At 42.5% G+C, this 22,990-nt stretch overlaps 1 protein-coding gene across 1 annotated transcript; it reads left to right on the forward strand.

Annotated features, from left to right (window-relative positions):
• The first annotated feature begins 1,876 nt into the window (after nucleotides 1-1,876).
• LOC143942168 (Fc receptor-like B) lies at nucleotides 1,877-13,347 on the forward strand. The gene is made up of 5 exons (XM_077463426.1): nucleotides 1,877-2,237; nucleotides 2,321-2,596; nucleotides 2,701-2,757; nucleotides 5,598-5,879; nucleotides 13,253-13,347. Exons 1-5 carry the CDS (start codon nucleotides 1,877-1,879, stop codon nucleotides 13,345-13,347), a joined length of 1,071 nt encoding a protein of 356 aa, XP_077319552.1.
• The last annotated feature ends 9,643 nt before the right edge of the window (nucleotides 13,348-22,990 follow it).

Here is a 22,990-nt window from a genome sequence, read left to right on the forward strand (position 1 = left end):
CTGCTGGTATCCAGGACTACATGTCCCATAATCCTCTAGCTGCTAGTTTCCCAGCCATTGGAACTGAATGTAGCCAATAGGAGGGCATTGCCAGGTGAATACTCTTCTCAAGGAGGAGAAGGAGAGGTGGAAATCCCCAGCAGCTGCGGCTCTGCCTGTGTCACTCCCTTCACAGAGCCTGTCAGTTTCGGCGCTGCTGCCCTGGCTCCAGTACCACCACCGCCACTCCCCCTCAAGTACCACCGCACCCATCCCCCCAAGTACCACTGTTATAACACCCTTTAAAGTTGAAATCAGAAACAGAAATGTTTTACTTTGTTGTACAGTGGAAGAAAATATAGTATCAAAATCATACTTTTCTGGGGGGGGGGGGGGGGGGGCCTTCATGATTTCTTGCACCGGGGCTCTGAAGTTTCTAGTTTCGCCTCGGAGTGTATGCAGTTTTAAAGTATATGTGAACCCTCCCCCGACAAACCATTCAGTTTAAGTTATAAGTGAAAGGCAAAACATTTGTGTATAGATATAAAAACATTATATGCTCTTCGCCCCTTTTTAGAATTGATTGCCTTCCTTCTTTCTCAGCTGCATAACGAGCTTAGAGAGTTGGAGGAGAAGAAACAGCAGCTCATCGGTCTTCCCAGTAAATGGCTTTGTTTTATATTAAGATTGTGGGACAAGAAAAAATGAAACTACCACCATTTTATTCTTCATGATCTCGGCTTTCAGAGAATAAAAAATCTCCAGGTTTAAAATGATTTTTTTTTATACTTGTGTGAAAAATGACTCAGGCAGAGAAAGTTAACCCTTTGTAACCCTTTGAGGTTTTTTTACCTTCATGTTTTCTTTGCATCAAGTTTCAGTGGCATTGGCTGAGCCATTGGCTCCTGCTACTGGCAGTCATTGGCCAATGAGCCAATGAGGTGAGAGCAGGGCAGAGCTGTGCTACGTGTGTGAATGGACACACAGAACATCGGCTTGGGAGCGAGCTTGCTCAGATGCCTACATAGGAAACTGCTTACACTGGGGGACATTAAGCAGGGGGGAGGGGCCAGGGGTGCCTAGTAGGGACCTGAGAAGAGGAGGATCGGGGCTGCTCTGTGCAAAAATATTACATAGATTATATAAGTAAAACATGTTATACATCTAAAAAAAAAAAGTCTGCCTTTAAAGAGGAACTGCAGTCGGCTCACATAATTTGTAATAAAAACATCATTGTCATTCTGAGAGAGAGAGAATGAGAGAGAGAGAATGAGAGAGAGAGGGAGAGGGAGAGAGAGAGAGAGAGAGAGAGAGAGAGAGAGAATGGAAGAGAGAGAGAGAATGGAAGAGAGAGAGAGAGAATGAGAAAGAGAGAGACCGAGAGAGAGAGAGAGAGAGAGAGAGAGAGAGAGAATGAGAGAGAGACGGAGAAAGAGAATGAGATAGAGAGAGAGAGAGAGAGAGAGTGAGAGAGAGAATAGAAGAGAGAGAGATAGAAAGAGAGAGAATTCGAAAGAGAGAGAGAATGAAAGAGAGGGAGCGAATTAGAGAGAGAGAGAGAAAGAATGAGAGAGAGAATGGAAGAGAGGGAGAGAGAGAGAGAGAGAGAATGGAAGAGAGAGAGATGTCTATGATGTCATAAGCCTAGGCTATGACCAGACAGGAAACAGGAAGTGGGCTGTATAAAGGGATTTACTGGCAGAAAAAAAGTTTTACAATCCAAAGATAAATCAACAACAAGAGTAGAAGTTTTAATAGATGGAAAGATGAAAAAATGACTGAAGGTCATTTAATGTCACTGTAAGGGGAGAAGTTTTCATTGTTTAAAATAAAGATCTCCCAACATGTGAGGAAATCTCAGTGCCCAGGACTACAAACATTCCCATTTCTATAGAGAATGTATTTTTCTCATACGAGATGTGTTCACCTCTCTGTGTTTTGCTGCACACTGTGCTCTCTATGTGTTCTGTGTGATCTCTTTTCTTCTATAGGAGGGGCCATCAAACCTGTGGTGACCTTCACACCCAACTGGAGGAATATACTAGAAGATGACGATGTGACTCTAACATGTGATGTGCCGTCTACTGTACCAGAGGAGCCCCGGACCTATCAGTGGTACAAAGATAAGAGACCAATACCTGGAGATCAACAGAGACTTCATATCATTAGATCTTCAGTGGAGGAGGACAGAGGAGATTACCAGTGCCAGACCATCGGTGGTGATATCAGTGATCCCGTCTTCCTAAATGTTATATATAGTGAGTCGTCCACCTCATCTCCATCATTACAGATTGTTGGGTGTGAATAGAACAACCTAAAGTATCATTTTATTACATTTCAGATTTTGTCATCCTGCAGAGACCTCCATCTGCCATCTATGAAGGAGACCCCCTGACTCTGAGATGTCATTCTGGGATATTATATGATGCAATAAACACAAAATTCTACAAGGATGATCAGGAGATAAAATCATCAGAATCCGACTCCACATTCCATATTCCTAATATAACGAGGAGTCAGTCTGGACGGTACAAATGTACTAAACAATTACAATTACAACTTCTTAACGAGTCAAATGTGGTGGAGCGCTCAGATGAATCCTTTATCTCTGTGAAAGGTAAATGAATGTCGTATATAAACTGTATTCTTAGAAATATTAGTAGATCCAGAGGAAGGTGAACTCCCAGAAATAATATGATCTGTGAAGTGATTCTGTTGCAGAAATAAAAAGAAGAAAATTGGTTGTAAAGACTAAAGATTTCCATTCTCGGCATTCAGGTAAAAGAACGTTCCCTTCTGTGCTTCCCCCAAACACTTACCTGTCACCTCTCTCTATCCAGCACTGACCCCACCAGCACTCCTCTCTCCTCTCTTCCTCCAATCACAGGATACAGAGGCAGCCATTGGCTCCTGCTGCAGCCAATCCAATTCTGTGAGGAGGGAGTGGGGTGGTGTCTATGGACAGTGGGGGTGTAATCACATGAACCCCTCCATAGCACACAGCTTGTTATGGGGGTACTCAGAAGGGAGGAGGAGCCGAGAGCGCCAGCAGGGGACCCCAGAAGAGGAGGAGAGAGATTATTACAGATCAGGTAAGTATCACATGTTTATTATTTCATAAAATGAAGCGTTGGAATAACTTTAATTATCACCCTCCATTTCCTGAATCTTCATTTCAAAATCTTCCCACCCAACATCCAGCACTCCTGGGTGTGTCGGATGTCTGAGTCCCCGCCGTGTGTTGAGCTCCCGTCTACTGGTCTCTATGACTGGATTTACATCTCAGAGAATTCTGAACCCCCCCCTCAAAACAAAACAAAACAAAACATCAACACGTTCACCCCGAAGAATAAATTCCTTCTGCAAGTTCAAATTCTCCCTTAATATGCAAAAATTCCCCATCCTGGCAGTCCAAATCCTCCTCCCAGCACATATCCTTGTCCTCCAACCCCACCTTCCAGCTCAAATCCCGCCCAATACCCCACAAATCACCCTTCCTACCGCACATCCGCTTTCCTTCCAAATCACCCTCCTAGCAAAAATCATCTCCCCCCAAGTACCCCTTTCTAACTTATATCCTCTCCCCAAATACCCCCTTCTAACTTAAATCCTCTCCCCAAATACCCCCTTCTAACTTAAATCCTCTCCCCCCCCCCCGCTGTCTGTCAATTGACTCAGGTGTGATCATGCACCATGGGGGGCACTGACCAGAGAGGAGGGACCAGGAGTACCAGCAGGGGGACCCAAAAAGAGGAGGTTCCTGCCCCTGCGCTTTGTGATTCCATTGAACAGAGTAGGTAAGTATAGATGTGTTTGTTATGTAAGGCTGGGTTCACACCTCCGACGGATGCGGCTCGCAGCAGGGGGTCCAGAATTTTTGCCTGAATTCTGCCGTGAAACGGAGCCAAAGACGCTCCGCAGCCACAACAGAGATATGTGGACCGGCTCCATAGAGTAATGGTCACAATCTCCTGTCATGTGAATTGGAAGCGGGGAAAGCCACATCCAATTCACATAGGTGTGAACACAGCCTTAAAAAAACAAAAAATGTACCTCTACAGCCCCTTTAAAGTGGAAGTAAACCCATGGATTTAAACAGTTAAAAAAAAAGGCATGCTGGGAATGCTAACTGCACATTGGTTGTGCTCTCAGCCAAACTATCAAACCATCCAATGGCTGGTGTCATAACGAATCACATGTGCAGCACCATAGCAGTTGAAGATTAAACAGAGGCAAAGATGGCGGCTTCCTTGGCTGAAAACAATAGGAGAGTTTACTTCCACTTTAATCACCACCTTCCTCATTCACTTCCAAATGTCCTCATTTTTATCAGCATTTCAGTGAAGCAGAAACTCTCAGCTTCACTCATTCCTACATGTGTGGTTTAGAAGCTGCACGGTGCAGTTGTGCGCTGCATTCAGGTCTCGGAATCCTTCTCTATCATTGGTGAAAGCACATCCAGCAATTGGTCGGGTCTTCTTGTATGAGCAGAAAACCCAAATACTCTCAGATCTGCCAACATCCAATGTGTGATGATCCATGCTGAGTGACAGCCTCAGCTCTAGTCCTATGTGAAGGGGGTGTGTCCCTTCCCTCCAATCAGCTCTCAGAGCTCTCCTCACTGATGTATCTTCAGCTCCACCCCCCCTTTTTATAGCTCTACAAGCTTTATAAATTCTGGACTTTGAACAGCTGTAGAGAGGAGAAGATCGCAGATACACAGGTACAACTTATCTAAGAGGATTTGTTTCATCTCTGTGTATCACCTGAGATCAGTCCCTTCACTGGGTATATGGAAGGGTTTACAACCACTTTAATACTCTATACAGGGGGACTCCCTTGCAGCACTGGAGCTCTGAGCCCAGTTATCATTCCGTAGATTGACCGATTGAAGTTTGTATGATTGTGTTGGCTTCCTCCCGTGTCTCGGTTTACCACTCACCATCCAGATATACATACAGATAGAATATTTTAAATATACAAACAAATAGAATAATTGACTTGTGACAAAGCTGTCCTTACTGGGTTCTCTAATGACGTGTATTATTGTGGTGGATACAACAGGTCAACTTAGTCAAACGTGGATAGAAATTGTTTTACATCCATTGCACAGCATTGTGTGATTATCAACATTTAGAGGATAAATAATGCATTCCCATAATTTATCATTTCTAACAATTTCCTCTTCCAGAGCTCTTCTCCCCTCCGAAAATAAAAGTGACCCCGTCCAGGGTAATAGGAGGAGATGAGATGACGGTGAGATGTGACACCAGACTGGATCCGCTCAGAGGCGGCACAGAGCTGCACTTTGCCTTCTACAGAGATGGACGGACTGTGCGGGGATACGATGTATCTGATACATACAGAGTGCCGTCATCTCAGCTGGAGGATTCTGGGAAATATACCTGTGAAGTGACGACGGCGTCCGGCACTGTGAGGAAGATGAGTGATGAGATCTATAGACAGATATATGGTGAGGATGTAAACCTAAAAAAATGGTTTTGTTCCAATGATACTTTAGCCTTATATACATTTTTCATTTCTTTATTCCCTGACAGTCACATGATGAGGAAACAGAACTCATACTGACCAATCATTGTCATCCTTTCCTCTTCCAGAGCTCTTCTCTCCTCCAGAAATAAAAGTGCCCCCGTCCAGGGTAATAGAAGGAGATGAGATGACGGTGAGATGTGACACCAGACTGGATCCGCTCAGAGGCGGCACAGAGCTGCACTTTGCATTCTACAGAGATGGACGGACTGTGCGGGGATACGATGTATCTGATACATACAGAGTGCCGTCATCTCAGCTGGAGGATTCTGGGAATTATACCTGTGAAGTGAGGACGGCGTCCGGCACTGTGAGGAAGATGAGTGATGGGCTCTATATACAGATATATGGTGAGTGTATGATATGAAGTCAGTATTAATTATGCCCAATTGTAGATTACTTTTAGACATTCATACTGTTTTGGGCGCAATATCCAGATATATAATGGGCATGTAGGCAGCAGCCATTGGTATTTGTAGCACCCTGGTTGTAGGCAGGGTTGCTAACAAATTTAGTTTGCTAGGTAGTAACTAGCCTGGCTAATTGTTAGAGGGATCCACTGACTTTTCTCTAACTCTGAATTTGATGCACCTCTCTCTTGTATCACTAGGTGGCATTGTTGCCTGTAACATTAGAATGATAAGGGCATAGTGAATTCAGACTCAGAGTGGATGTGTTATCTCAGTCAATTGGCAGGGATTTCTTTGGCCCCTTGGCCTGCTGGGAGAGCCTATTCATTCGGGGGGTGTCAGGTGATCATCGTTCTGTGCCACCTGGACGGCTGTCTGGGTTGACGTCTGTCACAAGGCTCTGGGTTGCTAGGCCAGAAGCCTGAGGCCTATCCCGGAAGCACCCGGCTGCTAGGCTGTCTGAGGCCTATCCTCAGAAGAAGCAGCGGTTGTGGCTTCAGGCCGGAAGCCCAACCAAGTTGCAGAGGTTCCAAACCGTTGCCAGTGGTGAAGGAGAATCAGTTGCCATAAGGGACAACCAGTCCTGTCACCAGGGGCAAGTGATGATCAAGGCCAGAGGTAAAGGGGAAGCAGTTGCCACTAAGGGACAACCATTCCTGTTATCAGAGGCCAGTGTATGGAAGTCTGAAGACGTACCAGAGCAGCCTTTTCACCAGCCGGGGGCGGTGAATAAGTGGGAAAGCTTCAGCAGAGTGTCAAGCCAGGGACCCAGGGGTTTAGCAGGGGTGAGGCTTGAGGAGTATACAGGGGGTTAGCTGTGGAAGAGCTCAGAGGATCCAGTGACGACTAGGGATGAGCTGAACACCCCCCCATTCGGTTCGCACCAGAACATGCGAACGGGTAAAAAATTTGTTTGAACATGCGAACACCATTAAAGTCTATGGGACATGAACATGAATAATCAAAAGTGCTCATTTTAAAGGCTTATATGCATTGTATTGTCATAAAAAGTGTTTGGGGCCCCTGGGTCCTGCCCCAGGGGACATGTATCAATGAAAAAATTTTTTTTTAAATGGCAGCTTTTTCGGGAGCAGTGATTTTAATAATGCTTAAAGTGAAACAATAAAAGTGTAATATTCCTTTAAATTTTGTACCTGGGGGGTGTCTATAGTATGCCTGTAAAGGGACGCATGTTTCCCGTGTTTAGAACAGTCTGACAGCAAAATGACATTTCTAAAGCAAAAAAAGTCATTTAAATTGTGGGTCCACAATACACATAAAAGTTCATTGATAAAAACGGCATGGGGATTTTCCCACAGGGGAACCCCCAACCAAAATTTAAAAAAAAATGCGTGGGGGTCCCCCTAAATTCCATACCAGACCTGAAGTCTGGTATGTATATTAAGGGGAACCCCACGCCAAAGTGAAAAAAAAATGTCATGGGGGTCTCCCTCAAAATCCATACCAGGCCCTTCAGGTCTGGTATGGATTTTAAGGGGAACCCCGCACCAAAATTGAGTCCCCGTGCATCAGAGGAGAATGGGGTCACTGGGGGGCCCCAATCTCCGTTATTTAAGAAGTGTCAGAAGAATCGAAGCGTCACATGGCTGGAGACTCACACTGAGGCAGATCGTGTGGATGGAGTGGAGAAGAAGCCAGAGCAAGATGCAGGACGAGAAGAGTGGAGGAAGAAGAAGATGAAGAAGAAGATGAAGAAGAAGAAGTTGGAGGAACAAGAAAAACACTGACGTAAGACCAGAATAAATAAAATGAAAGAAGAAGCAGAAAGAAGAAGAAATTAATAAAAGACTTGTCAAAAACCATCTCTTGTTTTTTTTAACCTTTTTGTCACATTTTTTTGTGAAATGATAGCAGTACATTTGTACCCCATTACCAATTCACACAGGGGTGGTGGGATCTGGGGGTCTCCAGGGCTTCCAGATTTGAAACAAAAATGAAGCAAAATGTATTTTTCCATCATGTGTCTCTAAAGTGTAACATGTGTTGAAGATCTGGTGGAGGAAAATCAATGTAATTTCCCTCCAAAAAATTTTTGTAGTCAGTGCCGGGACCGGTGTCACTTCCGGAGAGAGGTTCACATGAATACAATTTAAAATCAGCGCTCAGTGGAACTCAACATAAATACAATCAATTAATTAAAAATATCACATTTTATCAAAAGAGAAGCACAGAGGTAAAATCATTAATATCCGGCACAACAGTGAGGGATGTACTTATTGCACAGTCAAGTAAAAATCCAAAAGTAGGAATAAATAATAATAGTACACTGTGCCGCCTTCCTTCAGGAAACAAGGGGTTAACTCTCGGCTATAGATCTATATATACACATTTTATACAATATGTTATATTATCTATATTTATATATATCTTTGTAGTAAGTGTCTAATAGTACTATCTCTTAGCCTTGCTATGCTATGTGTATGAAGCATCCAACAAGGGGTTAAAGCTAAGGTTACTTTAGAAAGCTGATCGGTCCATCCCTCAGTGTCTGTTATGCTTTATATTCCATCCTGCCAGTGACTCCCGTGACTTTGACAAAGCGCAGCCGCACGAAACATGTCAGTCATGGTCGTCACGGCAACTTATTGAGCTTCACTGACCGCCCTTTCCTTCCGAACGGGAGCTCCATTTTCCGAATGTGTGGTTGTCCTTTTCCGGTCGTTCCCGGTGACTCAGGCTCCTCCCCTCTTCACCACACGGCAGACGTCATGGGACGCCAATCCTATGTCTCCCGGACATACATTATAGGACGCCGCTCATCATGAATTTAGGTACTCTAGTGACTGTCTTGGCGCAGCGCTGTCTGATTCCTGGTCATCTCAACTTGCGATTAAAACAGCGCACATTTTTTAAATGGACAGCAGCCTGCGATCAGTGAAATGCCAAGTTACTGCAACATGGAGCTATGAGTCCTCTATGCTTTGGCTACCTGTTAATATATCTATAGCCGAGAGTTAACCCCTAGTTTCCTGAAGGAAGGTGACACAGTGTACTATTACTTTTGCTTTATTCCTACTTTTGGATTTTTACTTGACTGTGCAATAAGTACATCCCTCACTGTTGTGCTGAACCTCTGTGCTTCTCTTTTGATTAAATGTGATATTTTTAATTAATTGATTGTATTTATGTTGAGTTCCACTGAGCGCTGATTTTAAATTGTACAGCAGCAGTCTGGATAAATCATGAAATATGTGAGGTCTGAGGTCTAAGCGATATAGTACTAAGCTCAGCGAAAGTCAATGCCAGTAACAATATCTATATAGTTGGGTATTTGATCCAGGAGGACCATGGTTTCCATGAACGCTCAAACTGATATATCCTGCCAGCTCACAACGCAAAAAAAAATCATATTCATAAGTAAGGTTGATAGAAGTAAACACTTTAGTCAGATTAGGGGTGAAGTCTTTCTTCCAGTATCTTTTTTATTTTACTAGATGCTAACAGTACATGGGCGACCATTAAGCAAAATTGAGGTGGAAAGTTTTCAATTTCTAAATTTAGAATGGCCAAAGCCGGGTTAGGTGGAGTTAGGATACATGTAACAGAGGATATTAGACCAAACATTTGGTTCCAGAAGCTTGTGAGACTCTTGCAAGGCCAGAGAATATCATAGTGGTTGTCTACGTGACCACAGTTGCACCAACATAGAGGCAATTGGGAGGGGTAAAATTGGCCTACTCAGTAGGGTGTAAGGTAACAGCGAGAAATTCTTTTGTTTTGGGAGAGTTTCTAGTGGTTAGTACAGTGGGAAATACCATGTGTACATTTAAAAGACTGGAGCCATTGTGCTGGTGTATAAGTATTCTGTAGATCTTCCTCCCATTTTAGGAGAGGACTAGATTTGCAGAACGTAGTTTTGCACTGAAGGGTATTGTAAAAGAGAGAGATTCCTTTTAGACAAGATGTGGGAGATCCATAGTAAGTTTGTATCAAGAGAGGGAGCTCTATCACTGGGGTGGGATAGTTGCCCATAAATATGGTTATCCGAATATATGAATAAAGTTCAGTGGGGGGAATGTCATATTGACCAATTATCTCTGGGAAAGGCTTGGGTAAGCTGTTATTAAGGATGTCCTCCACCCACTGAATAAATGCCCCGATCTCACCACTTCTGAATTGATAAATACGGGATAAGAATTTCCAACACTGTAAATGGCGTCCGTAGTTGCTAAGCCTTGGAGGGGTCTCATCTTATTTCACTTTTATACCTCACTGTATTTATTGCAATATGTTTCCATTTCAAAATCAAATTAATTTTAATTTCAACATAACAAACACAATGAAACAAAATGAATAACCCGAAAGTAAACAAAATACATTTTTCCATCCTGCACATTTCTAAAGTGTAACATGTGTTGAAGATCTGGTGGAAGAAAATCAATGTATAATGTGATTTCCCTCAAAAAATCTTTGTAGTCAGTGCCGGGACCGGTGTCACTGGCTGGTGGAAAGACGTTATCCCTCCCCTGTGGGGCCTGGTTTAGTACTTAGACCTCCAACCACTTGGGGAGCTATCGCACACATCAAAGTAGGTCTTCATACAAACACTTGGCTAAATAGTGAGTGAGAATTGATTGCACGTAATTCTCCACCTCCACCAACAAAATATGAAATAACCTCATCATTAGTTATGTCCAATCACAACTTTATACATTTATACTCTTTTTACTTTTTCATCCATTCATTGACATCTTACTGACCAATCATTGTCATAATCTCCTTTTTCCAGAGATCTTCTCTCCTCCAGAAATAAAAGTGACCCCTTTCAGGGTAATAAGAGGAGATAACATGACGGTGAGATGTGACACCAGACGGGATCCGCTCAGAGGTGGCACAGAGCTGCACTTTGCCTTCTACAGAGATGGATGGACTGTGCGGGGATACAATCTATCTGATACATACAGAGTGCCATCATCTCAGCTGGAGGATTCTGGGAATTATACCTGTGAAGTGAGGACGGCATCTCAGACTGTGAGGAAGATGAGTGATGGGTTCTATATCCAGATAATGCAGATACACGGTGAGCTTGAAGAACTGAATTAGCCTCTGATCTGTACATGTTCTGCCTCAAATATCACTTTATCAAAAATAAATACCTCCTGAGACCCAGTCTGTATAGATAGTTTGACAACTTTCTGACTTTAGAAGATCCACAGGCACTGTTAGACCACCAAGACAATGCAGAAGAGAGTCCGTTGTAGTTTCTTCCAGACTGGCTTATACAATGGATGTTTTTTGGGGGGGGGGGTTGCATGTGGAAATACATTTTGATATTAAAGCTTCCCACTTCCTTAAAATTTCCTTCACTTAACAGTAAAAAAATAAACTTTAATTCCTAGCTAAGGGCTGAAAAAAGGCTGTGCTTACTATAATGATACTCGTGGGCCAGAGCCTAGGGTGGCAGGGTAAGATGAGCATCACCAAGACTCAACATTTACACATTGTGATACATTATTATCTTTATTCCTTTCCCTTATTTACTTTCCCTTAGTCTTCCTTCCCTTATTCAATTTACATTAGTATTCATTTAGGCTTTTTTCCTTTCCAATATTCTCTTTCCCTTAGTCATTATTCCCTTTTCGTTATTCTCATTCCTGTAGTCATAATTCCCTTACCTTATTCTCTTTCCCTTAGTCTTTCTTCCCTTCCCATTTCCTCCTTTCCTCCCCATCATCTAGCTTTCTCTGTTGGAGAGAGGGGTGTGGGGAAGCTTAGAGAAATCAAAAGACTCTTTACAAGTCCGAGAACACAAAGATTCTCTCTTCTCTAATTCGACTAATGGAGCTTAAAGCTGAAAATCAGTTAAGAATATAAAGCAGACCCCTGCATTGCCTTCATTAGTACATTTTAGTACATTTTGGCTCTAGGAATGAGGCCCGAGATCACCATTGCCATGGGTTTGTGGCAAAGCCAAAAGATTTTTAGGTTTGCCCCCAAAAATATGGAACAATAAGAACTAATTATTTAAAATAATAGATTACTCGGTCCTCGGTCTATAAAAGAGTGGGCTCACTTTGGCAGTCATATTGTATATTTATATTGGAGCTGTTAGAGAGAGATGATAATTCTGTGTTGGCAGAGATATTTTTTTCATATTAAATATAATTATATACTATTTATTTTTGCCATTGATACATGACCCCATGGCAGTGCCCAGCTTCCTATACCTTCTGTTTAAGAATAGCTTGCTAAAAAGCCCTACAAATGGCAAGAGTAATAAAATTTGCCTCCCATCCATTGACTTTAAGAGTGTTTTAATAGTGTTTGCTTCCAAGTTTGTGAACTTCGAGCTAGATTCATGAACTGTTTGAGAACTGAACCCAAGCTGATTTGCTCATCGCTTATTAGTTCTTACTGAAATAATCACAATACAAGGGGTAGGGATTGGTAAAGGGACGTCATGACAATAAAGGCCTTCTTTTTTTCCGTCATTCAGATGGACTTACAGCAGCATTGTGTTCAAATAGGGCCCTGATGTTGGGACTTTTATCTTCTCTCTTCATTAACCAACAGTTATATTTAACCACTGATCCCAGCCCAGTAATAGTTCAGGTTCTAATAATTGTTACCTCCATAAGGTGAAGACACTGGGCAGCAAAATGATTGCAAGAACTCTACATAGTAAAAACACTTCCATAAAGGAGTCAATACTGGCCAAGTGTCAATGGCCAGAGTCCCCAATGAACGCTAATTGGAACCTTAATTAGGGCACTAATTCCACATGGAATAACCTGCATGGAGTAGAATTAGCACTCCCACAAGAACTCCATCTACATGGAATAACCCTAATTGGGGCACTAATTCCACAAGGAACCCTAATTGAAGCTCTCACAATTCAATTTCCCTTTATGTCATGGTGGAGTCAATAATGAGTCCTAAAAGAGAGGTCCATAATGTGAAGATATTGTGCAGAAAAATTATTGTAAAAGCTTTTCATAGTAAAAAATTCAGTTAAATTTAAAGTTGAAATTCATCGTTTTAATGGTTTGCCAACAAATGGATTTGTAAGATTGGTCAGTCAGTCTTGTGATTTATGCTCCTCTAGAGCAAGTGATACACTTATCTCCCAGTTCAGCTTCATTTCTTCCCGTGTCACCTGTCCTCCTATTATTGGAATAAGTTAGAACATATTACTGGAAAATTATACAACATCATTGCTTCTGTCCAATGAGAAGGAAGCTAATCCAGATCCTTCATATACATTCAGAATTTTTAATAGTTCAAAATTTCACAAATAAAGTTTTTTTCTTATCTAAAAATCACATGACTTCCATCTCTGGTTCTCTCTTCAGATTACATGATAATGCAGAATATCATACGCCTGGTGATCTCTGGATTTGTATTATCTGCTGCCGTATGTTTCACCTACTTCCACAACAAGTGGTAGAGAAGAAGATCATCTAGGAATCTGAGGACCTCAATGAAACATCTAAGTGAACATGGAAAAGGTCTTGGCTGAATTCCAAGGAACTTCATCTTTATAAAATAAACTTATATTGACAAAAAACTTGATCTGATTAATCTGAAAAAATAATGAGTGATTAAACTAATGTGCTTATAAAGTGAATACAGTGAGTGTTGGAAGCAGAAGTGGTCACTGTGATCACATATGGAGGAGAGAATAACAGGAAGGAAATAAAATGTTTTCTTAAAATAAAAACGGAGAAAAGACCCACAACACAAATGTCACACTTTACTGATCACGTTGTTTATTCTAAGTTCTGAAAATGAAAGACGATATGAAGTGGGTTTTGGATGTATTGGTGCAGATTTACTAAAACTGGGGAGTACAAAATCTGGCGCAGTTGTCCATGGTAGCCAATCAGATTCTAAATTCAGATTGTTCAATTCAACTTTGTAAAAAAAAAAAAGGGAAGCTGCTCCAGATTTTGAACTTTCTAGTTTTAGTAAATCAACCCTATTGTCTTGTTTTATTAATGGTCAGGTAATGTAGAGTTATTATATGTTAACATTTTATACTCTTATTTTAAGCCAGCAGATAACATTGTAGACTAATTTTCATGTTTCTCCGATATTCTTACATCTTTTTGTAAAAAGCTTGTAGCCTTGTACCTACATTATATTATGTTATGCCTGTTTCTGGTTTGCGCATGCAAGGGTTACTGTAATTGTATGACATGTCTTCCCTTCTATGTGTGTGGTACCTCCCTTCTTCAGGGCCTATATATACAAGGGGAGCCGGCCTGGTGGTGCAGTTTGGTGTGGAAGACCAGAATCATACAGTGAGGATCTGTGTATTATGTATAAACCGTTCTACCGGCAGCATCACACTTTAATGTGACCTGTTTTTGGGCACCCATGTAAATGGATTTTATATATCAGAAATTTCCTAATTTTAAGGTATGGAAACTATATAGAAACAGCACAGCCAAATCAATGTACAGCCAAATGTAATGTAAAGTGAAATCATTTATGTAAAGTAATTATTCTGTAATAATGTGCAACCTTAATTGTATTCTGTAAATCAATCCAGTAAACTGAGTTCTTGTTCAAAGAAGAAGTTGCCTCCTGTTGTTTACTTAATGTTGGGAGAAGGGCATTAAAGTGATGTACAATCATGCAGGGCTGTCTTTAAGGCGGGCAAAAGTGGCAGCTGCCCTGGGCCAAGTCATTGTTGTGGGGCCTGAATCAGCTGCCTCATACTTTCCAACTGCCCTGGTTTACATTCTGTTGTCCTGTGAAGTCTTAATCCCGTGCTGTGTCTGGATATCTCAGTGTGAAGTGCTGTCACTTATGCTGTCCAGCTCTGCCCTATTGCAGTGTACAGATGACTTATGGGCAGACAATATCAGCATTCACATATAAATAACAGGCATTAATATGTAAATCGAGCAGGCATTGATATGTAAATAGTGGTGGTAGTCATATTTATATGACACCCCCCTGAGGTCCCATCCACCATCACCTCTGCTGAATGCTGCCCAGTGCCCACTGCCTGCAACTGTGGTCATCACTGAGTCATCAGCTTGTTCTACAAAGGTAAGCAAAGTGTGGGGGGGGGGGGGGGTTGGTGTAGGGTGTGCAGAGGTAGGCAGAAAAGGAATTACAATTTGGGGTGCACTGGTGAGCAAGGAGGGGATGTACAGAGGTAAGGACGGGTGCAAAGAATAGCTGAGGAAGCTTGTAGAGCTAAGGTGGGGGGAGGAGGTGAAGTGGAGAGCATGGGGGAGGTTTGGGGTCCAGGGGTTATCAGGGGGATTTAGGATTCAAAGGTGTACTGATGGGGTGGATAAAGATGAGCGTTGCGTGTAGGGCAGACTATTTTTTCAATGGGCTGCTCTATGCACTTCAGATGCGGAAAACATTGGTTGTCAGTTTAAATTCTTCATTACTTTGGTGGTCAGTGTAAATTCTTCATTGCATTGGTGGTCAGTGCAAATTTCCCATTACATTGGTTGTCAGTGCAAATTCCCCATTACATTGGTTGTCAGTGCAAATTCCCCATTACATTGGTGCTCAGTGTAAATCTTCCCATTGCTTCAAGGCTTGGTTTTGAATCCTTTCATTCACTCTAGGGGTCAGTGTGAATGCCCCCCTTACATTAGTGGCCAGTGTAATACCCTACTTACATTGGGATAAAATCTTAGGAACAAAGAACATGGAGGAGAGATGGGTCCACTTTAAGAACATCTTAAATAAGGGCATTAGCCAGTGCATCCCATTGGGTAATAAATTTAAAAGAGCGAACAAAAGTCCTGGATGGTTAACGCCAATATAGAAATGCATATAAAAGTAAAAGAGAAGGCCTTCAGAAAATACAACGTTGAGGGATCATCATCAGCATTCAAACTTTATAAAGAATGCAACAAGAAATGTAAGGGTGCAACTAGAGTGGCTAAAATAGAATACGAAAGGCACATAGTGGAGGAGAGCAAAAAAAAATCCCCAAAAATTATTTAGGTATGTAAACAGTAAAAAAGTGAGGACAGACCATATTGGCCCCATAAAGAATGAGGAAGGACATCTGGTTACAAAGGATGGGGAGATGGCGAAGGTATTGAATTTATTCTTCTCCTCACAAGAGAATCAGGGCACTTCAGTAACCAAAACTTCAGTGTTTATCCTTGTGACAAATCACTGGAAGCACCCTCATGACTAACAGCGGACAGAATTAGAATAAGACTTTGGAAACTTAACATTAATAAATCACCAGGACTGGATGGCTTGCACCCAAGGGTACTTAGGGAACTCAGTCAAGTAATTGCCAGACAATTGTTCCTATTTTTTACTGACAGTTTACTGACTGGAATGGTACCAGCAGATTGGAGAAAAGCAAATGTAGCACCAATATTCAAAAAGGGCCCAAAATACATCTCTGGGAATTATAGACCAGTTATCCTAACATCAATAGTATGCAAGCTCTTGGAGGGGATGATAAGGGACTATATACAAGATTTTAGTAATGAAAACTGTATCATTAGCAGTAATCAGCAAGGAATCATGAAGAATCGTTCTTGCCAAAACAATCTATTAACCTTCTATGAGGAGGTGAGTTGACATCTAGATAAGGGAAGGCCTGTAGACGTGGTGTATCTGGATTTTTCAAAAGCATTTGACACAGTTCCCCATAAACTTTTACTGTGCAAAATGAGGTCCGTTGGCATGGTGAGTACATGGATTGAAAACTGGCTACAAGGGCGAGTTCAGAGGGTGGTGATAAATGGGGAGTACTCAGAATGGTCGGGGGTTGATAGTGTGGTCCCACAGGGTTCTGTGTTGGGACCAATCCTCTCTGCCAATCCCTCCACTGGCTTCCACTCACCCAACGAATAAAATTCAAAGTACTAACAATAATTTAGAAAGTCGTCCATAACTCTGCCACTAGTTACATCACTAACCTAGTCCCAAAATACCAACCAAGCCGCTCTCTTTGGTCATCCCGAGACCTCCTGCTCTCTAGCTCCCTTGTCACCTCCTCCCATGCTCGCCTCCAGGATTTCTCCAGAGCTTCTCCCATCCTTTGGAACTCTCTACCCCAATCTGTCTCACTGTCCCCTAATCTATCCATCTTTAGACGATCCCTGAAAACCCTTCTCTTCAAAGAAGCCTATCCTGCTTCTAACTAACACTGTTTTACTTCCATCAGCTCATCCCCCACAGCTATTACCTTTTATATCAATTGGCCCTTCCTTTTAAGGAGTCGGGCCCTCTGATTCCTTTTGTACCAAATTGTAATGTAACTGTAATGTCTGCCCTCATGTTGTAAAGCGCTGAGCAAACTGTTGGCTCTATATAAAACCTGTATAATAATAATAATGAAAAATAATATTTAATTTGTTCATAAATGACCTGGAGGATGGGGTAAACAGTTGAATCTCTGTATTTGCGGATGATAATAAGCTAAGCAGGGAAATAACTTCTCTGCAGGATGTGGATACCTTGCAAGACGATCTGAACAACTACAACATGCAACTACATAGCATAATGTAGAAAAATGTAAAATAATGCACTTGGGTGGCAAAAATATGAATGCATTCTATACACTGGGGGGAGAACCTCTGGGGGAATCTAATGGAAAAGGACCTGGGGGCCCTAGTAGATGATAGGCCCAGCAATGGCATGCAATGCCAAGCTGCTTCTAAAAAAAGCAAACAAAATATTGGCATTAAAAAGGGATCAACACCAGAGATAAAACGATAATTATCCCGCTCTACAAGACTCTGGTCCGGCCGCACCTGGAGTAGGCTGTCCAGTTCTGGGCACCAGTCCTCAGGAAGCATGTACTGGAAATGGAGTGAGTACAAAGAAGGGCAACAAAGCTAATAAAGGGTCTGGGAGACATTAGATATGAAGAAATGTTGCGAGCACTGAACTTATTCTCTCTGGAGAAGAGACGCTTGAGAGGGGATATGATTTCAATTTACAAATACCGTACTGGTGACCCCACAATAGGGATAAAACTTTTTCATGGAAGGGAGTTTAACAAGACACGTGGCCACTCATTAAAATTAGTGGAAAAGAGGTTTAACCTTAAATTACAATAGAGGGTTCTTTACTGTAGTTGCAAGGATGTGGCATTCCCTTCCACAGGTGGTGGTCTCAGCGGGGAGCATCGATAGTTTCAAAAAACATGCAGGGATATACAATGTAATACTGACATATAATTAAACACACATAGATTGGACTTGATGGACTTGTGTCTTTTTTCAACATCACCTACTATGTACCTATGTAACATTGGTGGTCACTATCTATGCCCCTGTTACATTAGTAGTAAGTGTAAATTCCCTCTACATTGGTGGCCAGTGTAAAAACTCCTTTTTATATCAGTAGTCGCTAAAAATACCTAACCTGCATTTGTGGTCAGTGCCAACTCCTCCTTAACTTTGGTGGGCCATGTGGAAAGATAGAAAAGTTTGTGGAAGTGATTTCCTCCCAGGACCCGTCTCCTGAATTTCACTCATCCACTCTTGTATTACACTTAAAGACATTGTTCAATAAAACATGTAAAATTAAAGAGGCCCTGTCACCAAATCAATTGCAGGTAAAGCACAGACTAATCAAGTATTTCAAATTTGTTCTTGCAATGTATTTGCCTTTTATCAATTATGTTTTATTCGCGTGCTTGGTGCCTTTGAATTTTCCAAAAAATGTGCCAACTCCAGAAGAGCCAATAGCCAAGCTCAGCCCCCTCCCCATTTGCACAGCCTAGCCCTCACTCTTCTGGGAGTGTCAGTTACTGTCCATGCTGGCCCAGCTCCTCCAACCTTCACCTCTCTAGAAAATCTTTTATGTAGCAGTTGGGAGATGTGTGAAGGGAGATACTATTAAGTATTTATTTATTCTCATCAGTATATCTCCCCCAAAAGGGTGATTGTTTATTTTCCTATCGATACATCTACCCTATAGGAGTTCCTGTGGGTTGTAACCTAATTTTAAAATTCTTATCTCTACCCCAAGGATTGCACCTGTGTCTATTCTTATTGGTAAATCTACCCCAGTAATCTAAGTTTACAATTTTTATCAGTATATCTACCCCAAAGGATTGCCTATAGCAGTGATGGCGAACCTTGGCACCCCAGATGTTTTGGAACTACATTTCCCATGATGCTCATGCACTCTGCAGTGTAGTGGAGCATCATGGGAAATGTAGTTCCAAAACATCTGGGGTGCCAAGGTTTGCCATCACTTGCCTATAGGTTGTATCCTAAATGTACAATTCTTATTGGTAAATCTACCCAAAAACAGCACCTGTTTCTATTCTTATTGTTACATCATCACCAATAGATTGCCCCTTGTGTGTAACCCGAGTTTACGATACTCATTGGTACATTTACCCCAGAGAAGTGCCTAATGGTGTCACCTGAGTCTACTATTCAGAGAGATAGGAATGGAATCCATACCTTACCACAATGACAACACTGGACTCCAAACAAGTGTCCTTACCATCATGTAATCCAGCTACACCAGTAAACCTGGTTACAAGGCCAGCAGTAGCCACCCAAAAATGTCATATGAGTTTTGTCTAGCATATCATATCAGATAAAGCGGAACTGAGATCTTGTTGGCTATCACAGATTATTCCTCATTCTACATTCTTACAATATTGGTGTTAAGTCTGGTGAAATGTCCATAAATAACACTCATGAAGTAAGGAGACGCTCATAACTTCTGCTTCTCTGGAAGACCGTCACAACTTTCAAGTCTCGGCTACCATGTCTGTCTTTCTTGCCATTGTGTTTCTATGTAAGTAGAATTTGTTTTCTTTTTTTTTAATACCTAGTATTCTATTTTATTATTTTAAATATCAAAGTATTGGTGCCTTAACTTTGAGATTGTACGCAACATAAAATAACTCATTACTATGAACCTGTTAGAGGCTCGATGTAAAGCACACTTATTATAGTTTTATCTGCTGTGGACAAAGTATGATGACCCCTCTTCTTCTTCTTCTTCTTCTTCTTCTTCTTCTTCTCTTCTTCTTCTTCTCTTCTGCATCTTCCATCGTATTCACCATCCAATGGGCACTGTATGAGCTGTCTAGTTCCATGATAAATCTTGTACATCATGTTACAGTTGTTAATTAGTATCCATTCTCAGTAATGGTGGATTGCACATTATAGAAAGGAGCTACAGAAGGCATCTAAGCAGAGCATTTCTTGACTTGTGCTGTTATTATCATTGATTGTAAGCTGTGTTTGTGGTCTTGTCATGAAGGCTGGAAGGTTCACATTAATCTATATAAGTCAGAACCAGGAATGTGATTTCCAGAAGAGCTTTGTTTTAGTTGTAAGAGTCAATGATGAGGATAGCTGGATGTCATCTATAAGGAGAAAAATGTTGAAGGTCAGGGTAATGCTAGGGTTGGGTCCCGGGTTACATGTCCTGGTTCTGCTGCTGAGTGCCCCTTGTCTCATGTGATTCAAATATTGCCTTAAGTTGTATCCTCTATCCAATTAGATCCCAATATTGTATCTACCCGGGGTGGGTAGAGGGTCTGATCACTCAATGAGGGAGTTAAATGAAGGTGTTTAGTTTGGTAAAGGGGGATCTGGTGGATACATAGTTCGGTTCTGATGGCTGGTTGACTGAATCTGCAGAAGCAGGAATCGGGAATGGTCTGGTTACTGATTGAAATAAGTTAATAAAAGTGCCGATGTTGGGGGGGTGGCTTGAGGCAGCATAAGGCATAAAAGAAATGTCTTGGTAAGGTGGTTATGATGGATGCATAGAAGGATCAGAATGAGCTTGTCCAATCATTGTGTAAGGGGGTGATAGGTTGAATATAAGGACAATTGATGGCTACACGTTGGAGGAGTGGTAACTTTAAGTCTGGTTGCTTAACCCAACCTCTCCAAACCATAGCTTGTCAATTACGATCTCTGGAGATCGAAGAAAATTGTGATTCTAACATTTTTGCAATGAAGAAAATGTATAATTTCTAACTCAAAATGGAAGGATAAAAAATGATTGGAATGCATTAGATATTCTTTAATGACATGTACTGTACATAACATTTTCTAAAAAGTGCATTTTGGCTTTTCAGCTTTGAATGTGGGAAAATCTGGTGAGTACAGAGCTGAATTATATACTATAAACACAAGAATACTACAAAAAAATATACTTTTTTTTTTACAATTTTGGTCTTAAAGTTGTCTGAGAAAGAAGGGGTTTGGATCATTGATTATGACTTTGTTGATAGCTTTGCATTAATATTCAAAAAGTGTGGGTTAGCTATATTTGTACACAATCAAGATTAAATTGTCATAAAATTTACTTAAATGTATCACACAAATGCTTCCTGGAAAGACCCGTAGTGGGGAGATTTGAATTTGGGTCAAAACCTAAATTGATTTGAAACTTTCAAAGTTCAGTTTTTGAGTACATTTTTAGGAATATATTTTTTGAATGCTTTGGTGGTTTCTGATGGTTTCACTTGTCCCTTTGGAGAGCTTCTAAATGAACTACTGTCTCCCAAATGGAGGGAATACGGGAACAGTTGGGGGAGATCTTTGCAATGTACATGACCTGATTCGGGGCGGATCCAGAGTTTAATCTCAGGAGGGGCACTGCCAAATTTTTGCGGGCAATTTGTAGGGGAAATGGCTGGTGTTGGCGCTTCAATCGTCAAGGCACCATGGTTAATATGGTGTCAGGGTGATTGAAGTGCATTATATCTCTTATTAAATTGTAATATAAAATGAAATAGTTCCACTCACTATAATGCAGAATCAGTGGGAGGTCTGAGTGTGTCACTTGCCACCATCACCTGCCTTCGCCTGTTATCAGATTCAGATTGTCACTACCAGTGGCCAGTGACAGAGTGCCCGTTGGTCCCGGAGTGAGGCCTGCACAGTAATAGCAGCCTTCTTTTAAGTGCAGAAATTCAGCGATGTGGGGTGGGGCGGGGCGGGTCGGTGAGAGACAGTGGCATCTCCAGCTTTAATATTTAGGGGGGCACATGGGAGGACAGGGATGAAAGGTGGGGGGGGGGCAACTATAAAATGCAATTATATATACACACACACACATAAATACACAGTGTCTTGAAAAAGTATTGGTGGTTGCAGCCAGGTGGAGGGGAGGACAGAGTGGGAGCAGCCAGGTGGAGGGGAGGACAGGGTGGATGCAGCCATGTGGAGGGGAGTACAGGGTGGATGAAGCCAGGTCCAGGGGAGGACAGGGTGGGAGCAGCCAGGTGGAGGGAAGGAAAGAGTGGATGCAGCCAGGTCAAGGGAAAGATAGGGAGGGAGTAGCCAGGTGGAAGGGAAGACAGGGTGGGAACAGCCAGGTGGAGAGGAGGACAGGGTAGATGGAGCCAGGTGGATGGGAGGACAGGGAAGATGCCACTAGGTGGAGGGGAGAACAGGCTGGGAGCAGCCAGGTGGAGGCAAGGACAGGGTAGATGGAGCCAGGTGGAGGGGAGGACAGGGTGGGAGCAGGCAGGTGGAGGGGAGGACAGGGTGAGAGCAACTAGGTGGAAGGGAGGAAAGGGTGGGAGCAGCCAGGTGGAGGGGAGGAAAGGGTGGGAGCAGCCAGGTGGAGGGGAGAAAAGGGTGGGAGCAGCCAGGTGGAGGGGAGGACAAGGTGGGAGCAGCCAGGGGGAGGGGAGGACAGGGTAGATACAGCCAGGTGGAAGGGAGGACAGGGTGGGAGCAGCCAGGTGGAGGGGAGGAAAGGGTGGATGTAGCGAGTGATAAGGTCCTGTACCTCTATGGAAGCCTGCATCCTGCCCCCCACCCCCTCACCCCCCCCACCTGGAGGTAAGTTCTTATCTTGGAGGATAATAATAGAATCACTGACTCCCTCCACCCGACAGCCTCATGGTCCCTCTTCTCCTCGCTTTCCCCTCCCGCTCGGCTTGCTGGGGGCTGCAGTCCTTTCAGGGAATCATCCTGGGGCCTGCTGGTATCCGGGACTACATGTCCCCTAATCCTTTGGCTGCTAGATTTCCAGCCATTGAAACTGGATGTAGCCAATAGGAGGACATTGCCAGGTGAATGCTTGGCTCAAGGAGGAGAAGGAGAGGGGGAAATCCCCCACAGCTGCGGCTCTGCCTGTGTCACTCC

The sequence above is a fragment of the Lithobates pipiens genome, unplaced genomic scaffold (genome assembly GCF_037356315.1).
Source record: "Lithobates pipiens isolate NorthernLeopardFrog02 unplaced genomic scaffold, aLitPip1_a1.2 Scaffold_30, whole genome shotgun sequence".
In the NCBI taxonomy this organism is placed as follows: Eukaryota; Metazoa; Chordata; class Amphibia; order Anura; family Ranidae; genus Lithobates; species Lithobates pipiens.